This window comes from Leucoraja erinacea, chromosome 1 (genome assembly GCF_028641065.1).
Source record: "Leucoraja erinacea ecotype New England chromosome 1, Leri_hhj_1, whole genome shotgun sequence".
In the NCBI taxonomy this organism is placed as follows: domain Eukaryota; kingdom Metazoa; phylum Chordata; class Chondrichthyes; order Rajiformes; family Rajidae; genus Leucoraja; species Leucoraja erinaceus.
This window is the reverse complement of record NC_073377.1, coordinates 143,902,349-143,922,730: the sequence shown is the minus strand read 5'-3', so window position 1 is coordinate 143,922,730 and position 20,382 is coordinate 143,902,349. Positions and strand designations below refer to the sequence as shown.

Below are 20,382 nucleotides of genomic sequence, written 5' to 3'. Positions count from 1 at the left end.
ATGGAGAGAAGGCAGGAACAGGATATTGAGTTGGATGATCAGCCATGATCATATTGAATGGCGGTGCAGGCTCAAAGGGCCGAATGGCCTACTCCTGCACCTATTTTCTATGTTTCTATGTTTCTATTGTACAATGTCATAATAGATACTAAATAACAGGGCTGACAGACCTTGGCTGGGAACCTGGGGCTCACCAAAATTGTTCCCAATTGGGCCCCGCACCTCCGAAGGCCGGCCCTGAAGGCAAGGGAAATCAAGTACCAGAGAACATAGGTTTTTGGTTAGGGGGAAAGATTTAATGGGACTCTGCGGAGCTTTTTTTTACACAAAGGGTGGTAGGTATGTGGAACGAGCTGCCAGAGGAGGTAGTTGAGGCAGGTTCTTTCACACCATTTAAAAGATATTTGACAGGTACATGGATAGGATGTTTAGAAGGATAAGGGCCAAACACGGGCAGGTACGACTAGTGTAGATGGGACATGGTGGTCGGCATGGGAAATTTGGGCCGAAGGTCCTGTTCCCATGTTGTATGAATCTATGATTATGACTCTATGCTGTCACATCCTGCAATATATAAAATAATGCACCTTGTATATTATTTTCGCAGCAGTCACTTGCTGATTGCCAGAACTATCATATTTAAATTAAATATTCCAATGTGAATGAAAAATCACAGGCTTTTCATATCACAAATAAATTAGGAAAAAATAATTGCTTTCAAAATGTTGTCAAAAATATTGACGAAATCTATTCCTCACAGAAAATACCTCATGCAGAGCTGAGCAATTGTCTGACCAAATGTTTAAACAAAAGCCCTTTTTCAAATTGGACACCTCCAATATTTACAGCTTGTTCTGAAACAAACCATAGCTAATCTCATTCATCAGAGAAGCCGGGGGGGGGGGGGGGGGGGGGGGGGGGGGGGGGGGGTGAAGGGGACCTGGCACGGGTGGCACGGGGTACTTTGCAACCTTGTTGACGCCTATAAATGGGCAACTATTTGCATACCATTTTCATATTATCTTTTTCTGTGTGCCTAGTATTATTATTAAATGTAGCAATTTAATTTTATCTCAGTCTAATGCTTCAGTTTTTCCAGTTTGGAGTTACAAAACCATATCACACGATCAGAACAAAGTCAAACAGACGACCAGAGAAATAAAAATTCCATGGAAATTAATAGAAAGGCAATAAAGGTGCATCAAATGAACTTGCAGCAGATGTTACTGGGAAATACCATAGGGATGATGAACCAAGGAACTCCTAATATGAAAGCAGCTGGTAAAAGAGTGTTAGAAATTGTGGCATCCTCTGTCACTCCAGATGTCAGCTGAATACTGTAGTACTGTAAGGTGAATGCCAAGATTCTGGGGACTAGAGCAGGAAATTGTAATAAAAGATGACCATTAAAGAAACAAACCTTTGTTCAAATGACACAAGACCACATGGCGATTTTACATTGTTTTGGTTCAATGGAAAGGTGAGGAAGCTGAAGAAACCGGACAAAAGTAAGCATGTAGTTACAGCAGGAAGTGAAGAAAGCTAATGGAATCTTGGCCTTCATAGCAAGAGGATTTGAGTTTAGGAGCAAGGAGGTCCTACTGCAATTGTACTGGGCCCTGATGAAACCGCACCTGGCGTATTGTGTGCAGTTTTGGTCTCCTAATTTGAGGAGGGACGTTCTTGCTATTGGGGGAGTGCAGCGTAGGTTCACCAGGTTAGTTCCTGGGATGGCGGGGCTGTCATATAATGAAAGAATTGGTCAACTGGGCTTGTATTCACTGGAATTTAAAAGGATGAGAGGAAATCTCATGGAAACAAATACAATTCTTAAGGGATTGGACAGGCTGGATGCAGGAAAAATGTTCCCCATTTTGGGGGAGTCCAGACTCATGGGTCAAGGTTTAAGAATAAGGGGTAGGCCAATCAGAACTGATATAGAACAGATATGAGGAAAACATTTTCACCCAGAGTTGTAAATCTGTGAAATTCTCTGCCACAGAAGGCAGTGGAGGCCAATTCATTGGATGTTTTCAAGAGAGAGTTAGATTTAGCTCTTTGGGCTAAAGGAATCAAGGGATATGGGCAGATAACAGGAACAGGGTACTGATTTTGGATGATCATCCACGATCATATTGAATGGCAGTGCTGGCTTGAAGGGCCGAATGGCCTACTCCTGCATCTATTTTCTATGTTTCTAAAACAAGAAATGGCAAAAGATATGAGAATATGGAAGGATTCCCAACACCTATTGAAGGAAAGGCTAGCAAAAGCTGTAAAATGATGTGTGCATCAGTACAGGATTTTTAGGGCAATGATAAAAAATATTGGAATCAATAGGGCCATGAAAATATCACATTGCAGAAAAAAATTAATTTTGAAAAAAGATGAAAACCAAGAAGAAACTCTAAAATCTAAGGGTAAGATAGCACAGCTTAAGGATTTGGGAGAAGATGGAGGTTTCAGTATCTGTCAACACTCAGGAGATGAAAGGAACTTCTGACTGATACTTTTGGTAGGAAGGAACTACAAATGCTGGTTTACACTGAAGATAGATACAACATTCTGGAGTAACTCAGCATGACTGGCTGCATCTCTGGAGAAAAGGAATAGGTGATGTTGTGGATCGAGACCCCTGTTCACTCATACAGCCAACTTCTGCAGTTCTTTCTGATACATTTTGTCTCTTCCACTGTAAAATCATCTCAAGATAGGCCCATTTTGAAGAAGTCCTCATCCTCTTTCTGACGAGAGTTCTGCAGAGTCTCAACCTGAAATGTCACCTATTCCATTTCTCCAGAGATGTAGCCTGACCCACTGAATTTTGTTCAGCATTTTGCGTCTATCTTTAAGGTTTCAGCGCCATTTGTTTAGATACAAAAGATTTTAAAAAACGGGCTGGGTTTGCTCAGATTTCCCTCCCACAGTGAGACAGAATTAAGCTCAGGGGAGCAATCCAGCCCACTACCTGAGCTCAATCTATTGGGTTGGGAATAGTCACTGAGTAGGACCTGCTTCCAGTGAAACTTCTGCTAAGAACTTGCTGTTAAAAGTCAGCCAATTGGTCATCTGGCCATAAGTGATAGTAGAATTAGGCTATTCAGCCCATCTGGTTTACTCTGCAATTCAATATTTGCTGATTGTTACTTTTTTGCATATCTTTCTTCATTTGTTCTATATCTCTCTACATCGCTGTCTATATCTCTTGTTTCCCTTATCCCTGACTAGCCTGAAGAAGGGTCTCGACCTGAAACATCACCCATTCCATCTCTCCCTATAAAGCAGTGTGCTTTGCTTGACATTTTCCCCTTTGGAGCTTTATTAAGTGCAATTATTTTCCTGTCAGCAAGTTCTATCTTTAAGTTTACCAGACACTTTTTTCGATTGACTGCCTCTAATGCACACACTGCAACTGGCTAAATGTGACTGATAGGAAATTCTTTGAAAGGGATATTTGAAAAAGAAAGCACCAGTGAACTTTGCAGATTTCTTTAACACAAACTGCCCAAAGTAGTTCAATGCAGAAAAAAATAACATTTTTGAAGGATGGTGATATAGAGTATTAAGAGCCTGTCCCACTAACACGACTTTTCAATGACTGTCTTCGACCTTCTAACTCGAGGGCACTCGCCTGAAAAACCTCGAGCTGGATCGACTGTAAGCGATGAAACCGCGAGCCGGATCGACCGTCTGCACACACACACACACACACACGCACAAACACACACACACACACACACACACACACACACACACACACACACACACACACACACACACACACACACACACACACACACACACACACACACACACGCATCGCAAAGGCGGGGCAAGGGAAAGCGGGGGAGTGCAGTCCGAAATTCACACCCACGATGAACAGGAAGGTAAAAGTAACGGTAAGTCCTTTAGAGAGTGCGGAGAGTGGGGGGAGAAGGGGGGAGGGAGAGAAGGAGTGGAGACACTATTAAGAAGCCAGACAACTTTTAAGAAAGTTTACAGGCATTCAACATTACCGGTCGGTTTACTTACCTTTATTTTCTCAACGTAATTTTCTTTACCTTCGATTATCTTTGATTGCCTTTGACTACCTACGATAGCATTACGACCTAGTATGACCTACCTCGACTAAACCTACGAGTAAAAAAAATATCAATTTTTTCCATGGTGACCTTTTTTTACTCGCAGGCATATTTCAGCATGTTGAAAAATACGCCGCGACCTAGCTGAGGCCTCAAGTAGGCGGGGACTACTCTCGAGCATGAAGGAGAGTTACAAAGACCTCCTAGGACCTCGTGTCGACCATGCTGCGAGTATGAGTCGAGGGCAAACTCTTCTAAACTCGCAAATTAGGTCACCGCAGTGGGACAGGCTATTGAGGAACAGATTAAAGAAGCAATACAATGTAAAAAGCAGTAAATTGCAACATGGAATTAATACACTATGAATCATTTGCCACAAAACAATTGAGTTTAATTCCATTGGACCCAGCTAGATTCACCATGGATTTGTCCTATATATTAATAAGAGCCTTTGAAGCAGCTTCACAACAGTATCTTCTGAATTTACTTTAAGTATGTAAACATCATTTAAACATTCAATTGTAAACAGAAAGTTGCTTAGAATGGGATCTGCTATTGTATTTTATGGATTATCAAAACAGGTAGTGAGTGGAATTTATATCATGAATTTATATTGGAGGTTATGGGGAGAAGGCAGGAGAATGGGGTTAGGAGGGAGAGATAGATCAGACATGGTTGAATGGCGGAGTAGACTTGATGGATCGAATGGCCTAAGCCTACTCCTGTCACATGATCTTATGATCTTATGAAACAAACGTGAATATAAAAATTGAAGATTGTTTTCAATGTAAGGAAAGTTCAGTTAAGTACAGCTTTGGACAAATACCAAATATCTGTCTATTTGTATGCAATGAGTTTATTTCTCTGTAATTCTTTGCACATTGTGGTAGCGTGTTTGCTCTGGGAAACATCACCATCAAATGCTGGTGGATGCTTTAGTGAGGCTCAAGTGATGGGTGGGAACTTCCTTTCCATCTCTGTCATTAAAGAGAGGGTAGCTTCTGCTTAACACTTTGTATGTTCAATGCCCAGCAGAGTATTTCCACAGTTTACAGAACTTTCAAATCCCTTGTTGTATTTTCAGTTTTCTTGTAGTCATGATTTTTTTTTTAAATTGTTTTGTTTTAAGTGTGAAGATGCTGTTTAGTGCTTTCTATGTTTAAGTAAAATTAATAGGAGGTGCAAAGATTGATGACATTTCCAGTCGGTGGTTCGCATCCCAGCTGTACCTCATCACCACAAAAGGGTCAGTAGCATCAGGCAATGCGAAAGTGAAATAGCACTTTGAGTCAAGTCGTACGGAAATATAGATTTTAAATTTAATCCAAGGTGGGAATGCCTGTTGTATCTGAAATGTTCTGGGATCTGGAGGCCCTGCTGATCTGCTCTGCAATTCTACATCTGAGTCCATTTGAAATGTGTCCAGGCCCATTAACTGGTTGCTGTGTGGGAGTTGCTCTTTGGCAGGAGGAGACCACAGCTGCAGACCCAGGAGAGGAGTGGAGCTTCCTCCGCATCAGGGATCAGGGCTAAGACCTAGATTAAAGAGGCCCAGCGGCTCCTTACGGGCCTTTGGGGAGTAAGACCTAGATTAAAGAGGCCCGGAGGCTCCTTACTGTCCTTTGGGGAGTTCTAACAGAGGTTATTTCTGAAGAGCTGACTTTGTTTCTACTGGCCAAATGGTGACATTGGCTAAGGATCGATTGCTGGTCGGATGATTTTTTTTGTGGCACCACTCAGCCTCCCAAATCATTGTTGTATCGCAGTGTCAATGATATCACTGGGCTGTGACTTTCGAATGATGAGTAGGCACAACATTATTTTCATGGTTTAAGAAAGAACCTCAGATGCTGGTAAAATCGGTCGGCACAAAATGCTGGAGAAACTCAACGGGTGAGGCAGCATCTATGGAGAGAAGGAATTGGCAACCTTTCGGGTCGAGACCCTTCTTCAGACTGATGTCAGGGGAGGGATGACAAAGAAAGACACTGGGCGGAGACAGTGGGACTAATAGGAGAAGGGGGAGGGGAAGGAGAGAGAAAGCAAGGGTGACCTGAAGTTAGAGAAGTCAATGTTCATACCGCTGGGGTGTAAACTACCCAAGCAAAATATGAGGTGTTGTTTCTCCAATTTGCACTGGGCCTCACTCTGGAGGCCCAGGACAGAAAGGTCAGATTGGGAATTGGAGGGGGCGATGAAGTGCTGGGCCACCGGGAGATCAGCTTGGTCAAGGCGGACTGAGTGGAGGTGTTCAGCGAAATGATGGCCGAGCCTGCGCTTGGTCTCGTAGAGCAGTTGACACCTGGAACAGCAGTTGCAGTAGATGAGGTTGGAGGAGGTGCAGGTGAACCCCTGCCTCGTGGTGAACCTTGTAGATGATCCAATTGGTTATCTTAAACATTACAGAAACATTTTACATTTTTCTGTAATTTCTATGATATCCGATTGTGTCATTTACAAGTGGACCCATTGGATCATCTACACATTTTACAGAAAAATTAGAGAAAATAATTTTGTGGCAGGGTATTGACATTTTTAAGGTTAGCCTAGTCATGAAGTATAATATGATAACCAGCTCTTCTATCTGGTGCTAATATTAAAATATATTATATTTTCCATTCATAAACTTACAATCTTCACTCTTTGGCCTGGAGTTGCAGAGATCTCCCAGGTACATTCTTTGCGACTAGGATATTTATCAGGCCAATTGGGACTTGTGATGGGACCAGTGGCGCTGTAAATCCTGTGTTCACATTCCGCTGGAATAGAAAGCAACATCGCCAATTAGTTCATCAGCAGAGCAGTGTTAAAATCAAGACACTTTGCATATAAATAACAAAATAAATTTACTCATAAACAGAGTCCCAGCAAATCACTGTAATGTTATCAATAAGTAGTGGATATGTAGTGTACCTGGACTTTCATAAAGCATTTGATAAGGTCCCACATAGGAGATTAGTGGGCAAAATTAGGGCACATGGTATTAAGGGAAGTGCTGACATGGATAGAAAATTGGTTGGCAGACAGGAAACAAAGAGTAGGATTAACGGGTCCCTTTCAGAATGGCAGGCAGTGACTAGTGGGGTAATAATAATAATAATAACTTTATTTGTTAAGCACCTTAAAAACAACCAAAGCTGACCAAAGTGCTGTACAGAAAAAAGAAAACAAGCAAGACATCATAAAACAGGCAGAACAACAGAACATACAACTAACACGAGGCGCATAAATTACATACAAAAATCCAAACAATAAATTAAAAAAACATAAAACACGAGTACGAACAACGCAGCAAAACCAAGCAAATAAAGTTAATAAACAATTCAACACCTCACTGGTCTACAAAGGCCACGGAGAATAGATATGTCTTCAGGAGTGACTTAAAAACAGCTAGAGAAGGGGCCTGTTTAACGTGCAGAGACAATTCATTCCACAATCTCGGAGCCGACACAGCAAGGGTACCACAAGGCTCAGTGCTGGGACTGCAGCTATTTACAATATACATCAATGATTTAGATGAAGGGATTCAAAGTAGCATTAGCAAATTTTCAGATGACACAAAGCTGGGTGGCAGTGCAAACTGTGAGGAGGATGCTATGAGAATGCAGGGTGACCTGGACAGGTTGGGGGAGTGGGCAGATGCATGGCAGATGCAGTTTAATGTGGATAAATGTGAGATCCACTTTGGTAGCAAAAACAGGAAGGCAGATTACTATCTAAATGGTGTCAAGTTGGGAAAAGGGTACAACAGGATCTGGGGGTCCTTGTTCATCAGTCAATGAAAGTAAGCATGCTGGTACAGCAGGCAGTGAAGAAAGCGAATGGCATGTTGGCCTTTATAACAATAGGAGTTGAGTATAGGAGCAAAGGGGCCCTGCTGCAGTTGTACAGGGCCTTAGTGAGACCACACCTGGAGTATTGTGTGTAGTTTTGGTCCCCTAATTTGAGGAAGAACATTCTTACTATTGAGGGAGTGCAGCGTAGGTTTACAAGGTTCTGTCATATGCTGAGAGAATGGAGTGGCTGGGCTTGTATACTCCGGAGTTTAGAAGGATGAGAGGGTTTCTTATTGAAATATATGATTATTAAGGGTTTTGATACGCTAGAGGCAGGAAACATGTTCCCGATGTTGGGGGAGTCCAGAACCAGGGGCCACAGTTTCAGAATAATGGGTAAGGAGACAAGGAAACACTTTTTCTCACACAGTTGTGAGCCTGTGGAATTCTCTTACTCAGAGGGCAGAGGAGGCCGGCTTTCTGGACAATTTCAAGAGAGAGCTAGATAGGGCTCTTAAAAATAGCGGTCAAGGGATATGGGGAGAAGGCAGGAACGGGGTACTGATTGCGGAAGATCACCCATGATCACATTAAATGGCGGTGCTGGCTCGAAGGGCTGAATGGCCTACTCCTGCACCTATTGTCTATTTTTTTATAAAAACGGCAGAGCCTATTCACAGGAGCAAAGCTTTAATGAGCAGAAGAAGATTAATGTAAGCCAAATGGACTATTCAATCTAGTAGATGAACAACAGCATTTTCCCTCTGCTGTATTCCAGCTGTCTTTGTCTCAGAAGTCACCCGAATATCTGCTGAATTTTAAATCCAACAGTAAAAGCCTCCAAAGCTGTGCCTTGAATATCAGCAAGGAAATGTTAATTTTGTTTATGATAGACAATAGACGATATGTGCAGGAGTAGGCCATTCGGCCCTTTGAGCCAACACCACCATTCAATGATGATCTTGGCTGATCATCCAAAATCAGTGTCCCGTTCCTGCCTTCTCGTCTTATCCCCTGACTCTGCTATCTTTAAGAGCTCTATCTAACTGTCTCTTGAAAGCATCTAGAGAATTGGCCTCCACTACCTTCTGAAGCAGCGAATTCCGCAGATTCACAACTTTCTGCTAGCTCAATAGAAACTCCGATGTCTTTTTTTATAATACAGGACAAAAATAATTGACAGAATCAAAATCAAAGGTGGCACATTGGCACAGTTGGTAGAGCCGTTCCATTGGTAAAGCTCTTAGTCAGAGTATTGAGCACAATTGGGAGGTCATGATGCAGTTGTTTAAGACATTGGCGAGGCCACATTTAGAGTATTGTGTTCAGTTCTGGGCAGATGTTATAGGAAAGATGTTGTCAAGCTTGAAAGGGTACAGGGAAGATTTACGAGGATGTTGCCAGGAATAGATGGTGTGAGCTATAGGGAAAGGTTGTGCAGGCTCAGAGTCTACTCCTTAGTTTAGTTTAGAGATATAGCGCAGAAACAGGCCCTTCGGCCCACCGAGTCCGTGTCGCCCAGCGATCCCCGCACATTAACACTATCCTACACGCACTAGGGACAATTTTACACTTATACCAAGCCAATTAACCTACAAACCTCAACGTCTTTTGGAGTGTGGGAGGAAACCAAAGATCTCAGTTAAAACCCACTCAGGTCACGGGGAGAACGAACAAACTCCGCCTCTGGCGCTGTAAGGCCGTAGCTTTACTGCTACTCCACTGTGCTGCCTGTTTCAGCAAGCGCAGTTTTTCACTCCAGTGATATGCCTGCTCCACGTAAAATTTGTTTTCAACACTATTTTCTCTATGTTGGTAATATTTCAATGCTCCAGGCTCCCAAGACACAAAATACTGGACTAACTCAGCGTTGTCTGGCAGTATCCCCTGAGACCATGGATGGATGATGTTTTAGGACGAATCCTTTCGGACCTGAAGGGTCCAGACCCGAAACATCACCTATCCATGGTGCCTGATCTATCGAGTTACATATTCCAGCAATTTGTGTCTCTCCTTGGTAAACCAGCATCTGCAGGTCCTTGTTTCTACTCTCAAGACTGGTCATTTGGTCTTGCCAGCAAAGGACAATTAACAATTTAAGAGAGTAAATGTAGGGCTTTCCAAACTAATTGAAGAGCCGGTTATAAGAGGTTAATTACTCAGGAGGGAGGGATAAGACTATACGAGATTGGAGCAGAATTAGGCCATTCAGCCCATCAAGTCCACTCTACCATTCAATCATGGCTCATCTATTTTCCCCCCTTAACCCCATTTTCCTGCCTTCTCCCCATTACCTTTGACACCCTTACTAATTAAGAATCTATGAACCACTGCATTAAAAATACCCAATGACTTGGTCTCCACAGCCGTCTGTGGCAATGCACGCCCCAGATTCACCACCCTCTGGCTAAAGAAATTCCTCCTCATCTCCACTGAAGATACATCCTTTTATTTTGATGCTGTGTCCTCTGGTTCTAGAATCTGCCATTACTATAAGCATCCTTTCCATGCCCTTCAGATGTTAAGCCTTTCAAATGTTAGGCCTGTGTACACGATTATCTCAATAATTCATTATTTATTTATATTCGTAATTCTTTAATATCTGCGGCCCCCAGTCTTGTTTCGCACATGTGAAAACATCCTCTGCATCAAACTTCATATATCCCTTGGCAGATCAATCCTCAGCCTTCCCTTTTCGGGAGTAAATGTGGCAGGAATATGTTGTTGCTGCTAGCGTGATGACTGATTTTCTATGTTGCAGTCCCAGCAGGAATCTCCATCCATTGGGACAACACAGTGGAAATTCAGCTGTGTGTTACACGCAGTTTACCAGCTGTTACAGATCTTCCTAACCTAGCTCAGATGCGATGAAGCATGCAGCAATAAATGTTACCCATCACATATCAGAAGACTTTCGAGAGGCTTCCTAAGACCTATTTCAAATTAAACAATTCATTTTCAGGCATTATGTATAAGTGCTTGGGATTGCCAAGGTTGGATTTTAGCCGATTTAGTCGATTTAACTGTTTGGTTTCCATTTTTTTTAGTTTAGTTTAGAGATACAGCGCGGAATCAGGCACTTCGGCCCACCGAGTTCACACCGACCAGCGATCCCCACACATGAGCACTATCCTACACACACTAGGGACAATTTACACTTACATCAAGCCAATTAACCTACAAACCTTTACATCTTTGGAGCGTGCGAGGCAACTAAGATCTTGGAGAAAACCCACTGGGTCAGAGAGAACGTACAAACTCTGTACAGACGGGATCGAACTCGGGTGTCCGGCACTGCAAGCGCTGTAAGGTGTGCCACTGTGCCTCCCAAGAATGGCTCAATTTCTTATTGAATGGAGATAAGGCTTGGACCATTGTGGTTAAAATAATGCACACAGATGATCACTACTATTGGCCAACTGAATTTGAACTACATTTAAATGTCCTTGGGTTTTAACAAGATAACCAGAGAAAAATCTTTTAAAAATTCTGTTCAACATCTCTGTAAGGCATTAAAAAAAGGGACTTGCTTCTAAATTATTTTAGACTAATCCACAGAAGGACATTCATGCAGTGATTGTTAAACCTGAGGTGCTACGTCATTCACAAATCCCACAAAGGAGGTTAAGAACTGATATTTCAATGACAATAAGGTCATAAGGAATAGGAGTAGTTTCTCCCTCCTAACCCCAGTCTCCCCGTAACCTCTGAAGCAAATCTGAAATAACAAAATGCTGGAAATACTGAGCATATCACATATAAATCCGGGGAGGAGAACAGTCTTAACATTTGATTACAATGACCATCAAATCTGATAAAACACCACTATCTCTTCTTCCTTCTCCTCAGGCTGTTCCCAGAATTTCCTGCTGCAATGCTGTGCTCTAAGGCAGCTGAGAATTAATCTCCTGAGTTATTAAATCAATTCACATTGATTTAACTATCAAATGAATAAATGCATTTGGCTAAGCAGCCAAATCAACACATACCTTCTTTGCAATCATGTTTGTTTTCATGTAGTACAAATCCGTTTCGGCACTGACAAACATAACTGCCTATGGTATTGACACACTCATGTTGACAGCCTCCATTGTCTTTGGAACATTCGTCTTTATCTGTGAAAAGGGCAGAGAGGGATCATACATCATGCATTTATAAATTCCGAGCCCAAACACACAGTCAGAATTAAACCACGCATGTGTGTTCATCCAGAACAAGGTAAACTAAAGTATAGGCACAACTGTCCATGACGCCTTCTACTTTAGCTGTACCTATTCATTATTAAGCTTGCACTTTCACCTAAAATTGCCAATCCATCAAGCAGATCGGGGAAGAAGCTTTGGATTTGGCAATGGCTTCAAGTTCTCGATAGTCTCCTCAGTAAGACTCTGCCTTGCTCTGTTAAACCATCTGTAACTTTAAAGTGTGCAGCAGTGCATTTTGCTTGAATGAATCTGATTTCAGAAACACACAGATTAAGCAGCAGTTAAGAACTACCGGAAGATGCTCTATTTTCTTCAAACAGAATGACCGATCAAGGAAGTATTTAGTAAAAGAAATCACACTCGGTTAAACTAAATTCCTTTAAAACAAAAGGTGTCATTGTGTTAGAATGTAGCAAAGGTTAGCACAGAAGATATACTCCTTGGAATCTACATAAAACAGCCACAAACTCGCTGCAGGGGAGAAAAGCTGTAATAATATTAGCAGTCATTCCAGTAAGTGGCAGTTAGCTCCCATCTCTCTACAAGAGTTGTCATATCAGGCAAGGGCAGTTCATCCATTTGGTCAAAACTGGCAGACTGTTTCTGACACTCAGTTCCATAATGCAAGGCGTTTTTTTTATTTAATCACTTCTGCATGTTGTGAACTGAGACTCTCGGGCAGCTGTTGAAAACTAGATGTGAGGATCTCAGAGAACAAAAATTACAGAGTAAAAATCTCAAGTGCTGCAACATGATGACGATGCTTGGTCTGAACACTACACGACAAATCAACATGTTTGTATTTAGCACTGATAAGAATAATAATTTAAATGTAGGTGGGCAGAAAATTAGAAACACGTAGGCAGGAGGATTAATTTCAATAAGTTTACAAGATGAAAAGTACGTTGTAGTTTGGTGTGTAGTAACACAAAGTATAGTTGTCCAACAACGTGTTTATTGTTAATTTGCAGCTTTAGAAAGCGGCATTCTTGAGGGGTGATGTAGTCAGATCAGCGCAGGTATTGCAGAGGTGGAATAATTTAGTTTATATAAACGGATTATCACGGGACAGAAGCATATTCACAGAAACCAGTCTAACAGTTTTCAATGGATGCGTCAGGCCACAAGTGACGAGAATTACTGTTAAATGTCAGCCAGTCAGAGGACATATGGTCGTACCTCTGAATCTGTCAGAGGTCGCCAGTCTGTCTATAATACCTACTCGGCTGGAAAGGGAAACCTGCAGCAGGTTCTTGCAGGATTCAAAAATAAAAATTCTCTCTTTGCATGGTGCTTCCCAGTCTGTGAAAGAAAACGTATTATGATAGCACCAGAGATGAATGTGTGCCGCTTGTTCCTTCAATTAGCAAATTTCATGCTCGTTCACAAAATAATCACATTATTTTTTTTGTTTAGTTCAGAGATACAGCATGGAAACAGGCCCTTCGGCCCACCGAGTCCGCACCGACCGGTGATCTCAGTGCATTAACACTGTCTACACACACACACACACACTAGGGACAATTTACAGTTTTACCAAGCCATTTAGCCAAAACAACTGTATGTCTTTGGAGTGCGAGAGGAAACAGGAGATCTCTGAAAAAACCCACACAGCTCACAGGGAGAACGTACAAACTCCGTACAGACAGCACCCATAGTCAGGATCGAACGTGGATCTCGGGTGCTGTGAGGCAGTAACTCTATCGCTGTGCCATCATGCCGCCCGTTTTCATATATAGGCTCTGATTAAATAAACAAAAAGATCAGTGATGGGTGAGGAACTGATCCTTTCCTTTAATTTTACTGAGCTACCTGAATTATAATTATTTAACTAATTTAATTATTTATTTATAATATTGTTCAGAAGTCCCAAGGGTTCAGTACACAGTCCACTCATTATTCAAGAGTAGGTCAGATGGCATAGAATGACAGTGTTATACAGCAGGCTGACACCATTCAACCAAGCTGACACCATTTGCCTGCATTTGGCCCATGTCCATCTAAAGCTTTTCCATCCATGCACTTATCCAAATGTCTTTTAAATGCTAGTATAGTCCCAGCTTCAACTCCTTCCACTGGCACTCATTCCGTATACCCACCGTCCTTTCAGTGGAAACGTTGACCCTTAGGCCCCTTTTAACCCTTTCCCTTCTCATCTTTGGAGTGTGGGGGGGGGGGGGGGGGGGGGGGGGGACCGAAGCAGCCGGAGAAAACTCACGCAGGTCACGGGGAGAACGTACAAACTCCAGCACCCGTAGTCAGAATCGAACCCGGGTCTCTGGTGCTGCAAGCACTGTAAGGTAGCAACTCTACCGCTGTGCCTTTATATGGAGACAATGCTCTTGGTGAACTGATTCCAATTGCCCAGCAGCATTACTTTTCCATGTATCAATGGAGGGGTACATAAGCCAACTTAATATCTGTGAATCCCACAAGGAAATGGCTTCAGAATAAAAACTTGACACCAATGATTTATGTTTCCCTTCACACTTGAGAATATGAATACATTTTCTCAGTGCCTTGAAGAGTTCTGCAGTTGTACAGTTAAGAATTTGTTAAGCTGCAAGCACTGAGTTAATTTAACAAAAACAGTTTTGTTTTATATTTATAGTTGGCAACAGCATCTGATGCTCTTGAGGGGCTAATCATCTCTGCGAATGATTCTTCTCAATCGCAAAGATGGTCTCTAAAGTCACACAAAACAGAAAATCTAAGGTTGGTTCCTTAGACGTTGTCATTTTCCTCAATGTGTCTACATCAGGAAGATTGTAAAAAAAAATCAGAAAGTCGAACAGTCTGACCTTGTGGATAGATATTAAGGAGCAATAGGAGATAACTGACAAGAAGATACACACGTTTAACTGAATGAAGAAATGCCACGGGATAATCCAATGACTAAATGCTCTATTTAAAATGTCCTTTCATTTAAATTAGGCCAGCAGTCATCACTAGTTAAAAGTTTCAAAAGTATTTGAAACAGAAATCCCAGTGTCTGTGATAAATGAACATTTTTACTTCATACATGCAGATATTTCCTTTAAAATGTCTGCACAAATGATAAGCCATGTGGATATTTGATACAGCCATTTACACTGCTCAGAGAATTAAAATCTTGTGATTATAATCAGAAATTGCATCCTGTACAACTGTGGCAAGCGTTGGACTATCATATTTCATTCTTCTTCAAATCCTTACATACTGGTGAAACCATATCTTGCAATTTCCTGTTCTTATACTTGATTATACGATGCTTATACGTCAACATCATTTGGTGATGGGGAATTCAGATTTGTCTAATTTGTTGGTGGTGTTCTTTAGGGTGGCACGGTGGCGCAGCGGTAGAGTTGCTGCCTTCCAACGCTTGCAGCGGCGGAGACCCGGGATCGATCCCGACTACGGGTGCTGGCTGTACGGAGTTTGTACGTTCTCCTCATGACTTGCGTGGGTTTTTTCTGAGATATTTGGTTTCCTCCCGCAGTCCATAGACATACAGGTTTGTAGGTTCATTGACTTGGCATAAATATAATTTGTCCCGAGTGTGTGTAGGATAGTGTTAATGTGCTGGTCGGTGCGGACTCGGTGGACCAAAGGTACCGTTTCAGCTTACTCTCTAAACTAAAGTAAACTAAACTAAACTAAAGTAAATTAAATTAAAAATAATTGCTTTAAGTATAAAATAGGAATTAGTACACTACGATTGCAGAACTTCGTCAAAGTAGACATACCCTGAGGAGAACTTTTTCAAAGTAGACATACCAAGAAGGGTCTCGACCCAAGGCAGAGTCTGAAGAAGGGTCTCGACCCAAAACGTCACCCATTTCTTCTCTCCAGAGGTGCTGCCTCACCCGCTGAGCTACTCCAGCATTTTGTGTTTACCCAAGAGAATCTCACTCTGTTCAGGTTTAATGTAGCAGATTACAAATAACTTTCCTGAAATGTTGGGGATCACAGGATTCAGGAAGAGGAAGGTAAAAAATTAATTCTCTACTTGCAGGAGAATGACCTTAGGAATATTGAAGGATAAAGTATCGACAAACCCCGCACAAGTCTGTGTCACAGAACACTAAAGGAAGTTGTTCTGGAATAGTGAATGTATTTGAGGTTATTTACAAGTTTTTTTCAGAGACTGGATCAATTTCATAGGATCGAAACTGATGTGACCCCAATTTAAAAAAAAAAACAGAAGTAGAGAGTAAACAGGTGATTGTAGATTATTAGTTTAGTTTAGAGATACAGTGCGGAAACCGGCCCTTCGGCCCACCGGGTCCCCACCGACCAGTGATCCCTGCACATTAACACTTTCCTACACACACTAGGGACAATTTTTACATTTACCATGCCAATGAACCTACAAACCTGTACATCTTTGGATTGTGGGAGGAAACCGAAGATCTCGGGGCAAACCTATCTAGATTATAGGGAGAACGTACAAACTCCGTACAGACAGCACCCGTAGAGTAAGGCAGCAACTCTACCAGCTGCGCCCAATTTGCCCAACATCAGTAATGGAGAGGACAGGGAGGAACTGCAGATGCTGTTTTACACCAACGATAGACACAAAATGGTGAACGTATTGGGTCAGGCAGCATCACTGGAGAAGTTGCTGGCAGACATGATAAAATATTTGATAGTGACATGACATGTTTCGGTTCAATTATGTACTCCAAGGAAGTAAATTTGCAATCCTTACCCAGTTTGGTCCAAGTGATAGACACAAAAAGCTGGAGTAACTCAACGGGTTGAACAGCAACTCTGGAGAAAAGGAATAGGTGATGATTCAGGTCGAGAAGTCTGAAGAAGGGCCTCATCCCGAAACGTCCCTGTTCCTTTACTCCAGAGATGCTGAGTTACTTCAGCTTTCTGTGTCTACCTTCAGTTTAAACCAGCATCCACAGTTCCTTCCTACACACTTGGTCCAAGTGTTACTTTTTATACAAACAGAATTAGACAGCACTGAAGTAAGCCCTTTCATCCCACCTTTTCCACAATGACCTTGATCCCAAACTATGCTAACCCCATTTACCAGCATTAAACCCACATTCCTTTATGCTTCTCTGATCCACGTACCTGGCCAAATGTCTTCTAAATGTTGTAATTGTGGCTGCAATCAACTGACAATAACTGTTAGCATTGTATCTTGCCCAGAGTAGGCAACTTGAGGACAAGAGGCCATTGGTTCAAGGTGAAGGGGAAAAGATTTACTAGGAATCTATGGGGTTCCTTTTTCACACAAAGGGTGGTGGGTGTATGGAACAAGTTGCCAGAGGAGGTAGTTGAGGTAGGAACTATCCCAACATTTAAGAAACAGTTAGACAGTTATATGGATAGGACAGGTTTGGAGGGATACGGGCCAAACGCGGGCAGGTGGGACTAGTGTAGCTAGGACATGTTAGCCGGTGTGGGCAAGTTGGGCCTGTTTCCACACTGTATCACTCTATGACTCAATTGTCAATGATGCCCCCATGTCATGAATAAATATATATTTTTTAAGTATTCTGAAACCCTCATCACTATGTCATCCAGCTTTGCATCATGTTGTACATATGTTTAGGATTCCATTTTGGAAGCAACTCAACACGTTTGGCATCTAAAGCACTTGCCACAGAGCCAAATTCTACAGGTTAGAACAAAAGCAAAAATGAACATACTAACCCAAAAATCAGGTTAGAGTTGCTCCAATAAAGTTGTACCAATACAACTTATCAGAAGTGCAACATAAACAGTTCCAAGCATGTCCTTGGCCAAGGACAAATGTAAAACATACACAGTGTTCAAATATATAGAAAATCAATTTGTTTCTTGATTCAAGCTTAGTTGCTTTGCATTCTAAAGAGATGGCATGTGAATTCAGGGATAGTAACCTCCCTTGTGATTTGTTTTTTGACAGTTCTGCTTATTTATCAAATAAATAAATACTCCAAATAGGGTCTCATGTGCTTAAGTGTGACAGGATTTATGAAATAATCCATTATCATAACCAGTAAAGCTGGCAGAAGATCACATGGGAAGCGTGAAGACCAGTGAAGAAAAGTAATCTGGAAGGAAATGCTGCATTACTGTTGCTAACAACCTTCGGCAGTTTTCTCCCAATTGATTCACAACATTTACTGGCGAGGGGAGATGTGATTTGCTTCAAGAGTTCTCCCAATATTTCACAAAAGGGATCCTGGAGGGAAGATGTATCACTCCAGAACTCCTCTTTTGGTAGACGGTAGCACAGTGGGCGCAGCGGTAGAGTTACTGCCTTACAGCGCTTGCAGCACCGGAGACCCAGGTTCGATCCCGATTACAGGTGCTGTCAGTATGGAATTTGCACGTTCTGCCCGTGACCGCATGGTTTTCTCCGATATCTTTGGTTTCCTCCCACACTCCAAAGACGTACAGTTTTGTTGGTTAATTGGCTTGGCATAAGTGTAAATTGTCCCGAGTGTGTGTAGGATAGAGATAATGTGCGGGGATCGCTGGTCGGTGTGGACTCTGTTTCCACGCTGTATCTAAAAACTAAACTAAGATGGAACTCACACTCATTCCTCAGTGAGATTGGCAAATCATCTCCCATCATCCTACCCAAAGTTTTAATGTGCAATGTTACGGCCCTTTATAAAGCATCTGTCAATGTTTAAGGGGCTATCCCAATGCGGCGACCTAATTGGAGAGTTTAGAAGAGGTTGCCCTCGACTCATACTTGCAGCATGGTCGACACGAGGTCCTAGGAATAACTCTACTTCATGCTCGAGAGTGGTTCCCATGTACTTGAGGCTTTAGCTAGGTTGTGGCGTATTTTTCAACAAGCTGAAAAATGCCCGCCAGTAAAAAAAGGTCGTCATGCAAAAAATCAATATTTTTTTTACTCGTTGGTTTAGCCGAAGTAGGTCAGCATGTTATTCGTAGGTAATCAAGGGTAGTCAAAGGTAATCAAAGGTAGTTGTAGATAGTCTTCAACATAGTCGAAGGGAAGTCGAAAGAGATCGAAGGAGGTCATCTTCACTCTCCACTGTTCGGTGTCCAATTTTCCCGAAGCTTGTTGTAGCGGGTCGAAGCTAGTCTTCAACATAGTCGAAGGAGGTTGAAGAAGGTCTTCTACATATTCGAAGGAGATCTTCAACATGACACTTTTTCAAACTCTCCTAAACTCCTCTAAACGCACCAATTAGGTTGCCACAGTGAGACAGCCCCTTTACATCGTGCAAGGAATTTCTTTCAATTACTTGAAAATAATCTTCAGGTGAACACAGAAGCAAAACTGCAGATTAGTGCATTATTCATCCATGAGCATCAATGTGTGGACTTCAACCCCAGACTGGATAATAAAAACTCTGCTCAGATTATAAAGACACGGATATAAATAGAATAACAAGGACACTGTACTACCGCGACAACATGCCAGCATTAATGTAGATACAAGGTATTGCAGATGCTGGAATCTTGCGTAGAACACAAAACACTGGAGCCTTTTTTCAGTCTGCTTCCCGACCCGAAGCACCACCCATCCATGCCCTCCAGAGATGTAGCCTGACCTGCTGAGTCACCCCAGCACTTTGCATTCTACCAGGGCTACTGTGATCAGCTGCACATTGAGAAGATCCACATACCTGAGAAGAAATGGGCCTTGAAACCTTTCTTTGAAACGGTATTGTCGGATTTGAACTCAATCCTCATGTTGTTGTATTGCGATGTAATAACCTCGGGCACTTCTGTCCCACAAAACTTTCCGTGAAGTTTGGAGTCAGATGAAAGGCCACTGCGGATCTCCACATAATCGTATTTGCAGATCTGATATTTAAAAAAATAAGCAAGCAGATTATTTCATGTATGAATGGCATGCATGAGAATATACCCATCGTCTGCTTTTTATTCATTAGTGTTTTTAAGTTCGTTCAGTATTGTGTCGGCTTGCTGATCAAGTGTGGAAATATAAAGAAAGCCGTTGAAACTTCAAACCCTGCAACTGATAATTCATGATGAAAGATGAGGGTAGAACATCATTCATTGCTTGATGCATTTCTTTAGATGTATCGTGTTCAACATTAATCCAAGGGATGGGATCAAGTACAATCGAAAATTGAATGTACTGAGAGGTCTAACCGTGTACAATATCTGTTTTTAATTAAAAAAGCCATAAAAGCAACATTTAAAAAATGAACAGGAGGAGCCATGGTGCCACGAGTAATCAACAGAGAGAATGACCCATCACAGTGAGAACTGTTGATGCAATTCGGCATCATAGAGTCTTAGAGTGATACAGCATGGAAACAGGCCCTCCGGCCCAACTTGTCCACCCCAGCCAACAATGACCCAGCTACACTAGTCCCACCCACC

General features: G+C 42.1%; 1 protein-coding gene across 1 annotated transcript in view; it reads right to left on the bottom strand.

The window, feature by feature from the left end:
• Positions 1–20,382, bottom strand: part of LOC129702941 (tolloid-like protein 1) — a 349,110-nt gene that overhangs the window by 44,643 nt on the left and 284,085 nt on the right. Inside the window, exons 17-19 of the mRNA XM_055645048.1 lie at positions 19,656–19,836; positions 11,848–11,973; positions 6,714–6,841 (exon numbers count right to left, since the gene is read on the bottom strand). Of these exons, the coding sequence (XP_055501023.1) occupies positions 6,714–6,841; positions 11,848–11,973; positions 19,656–19,836 (435 nt within the window). The remainder of the gene's footprint in view (positions 1–6,713; positions 6,842–11,847; positions 11,974–19,655; positions 19,837–20,382) is intronic.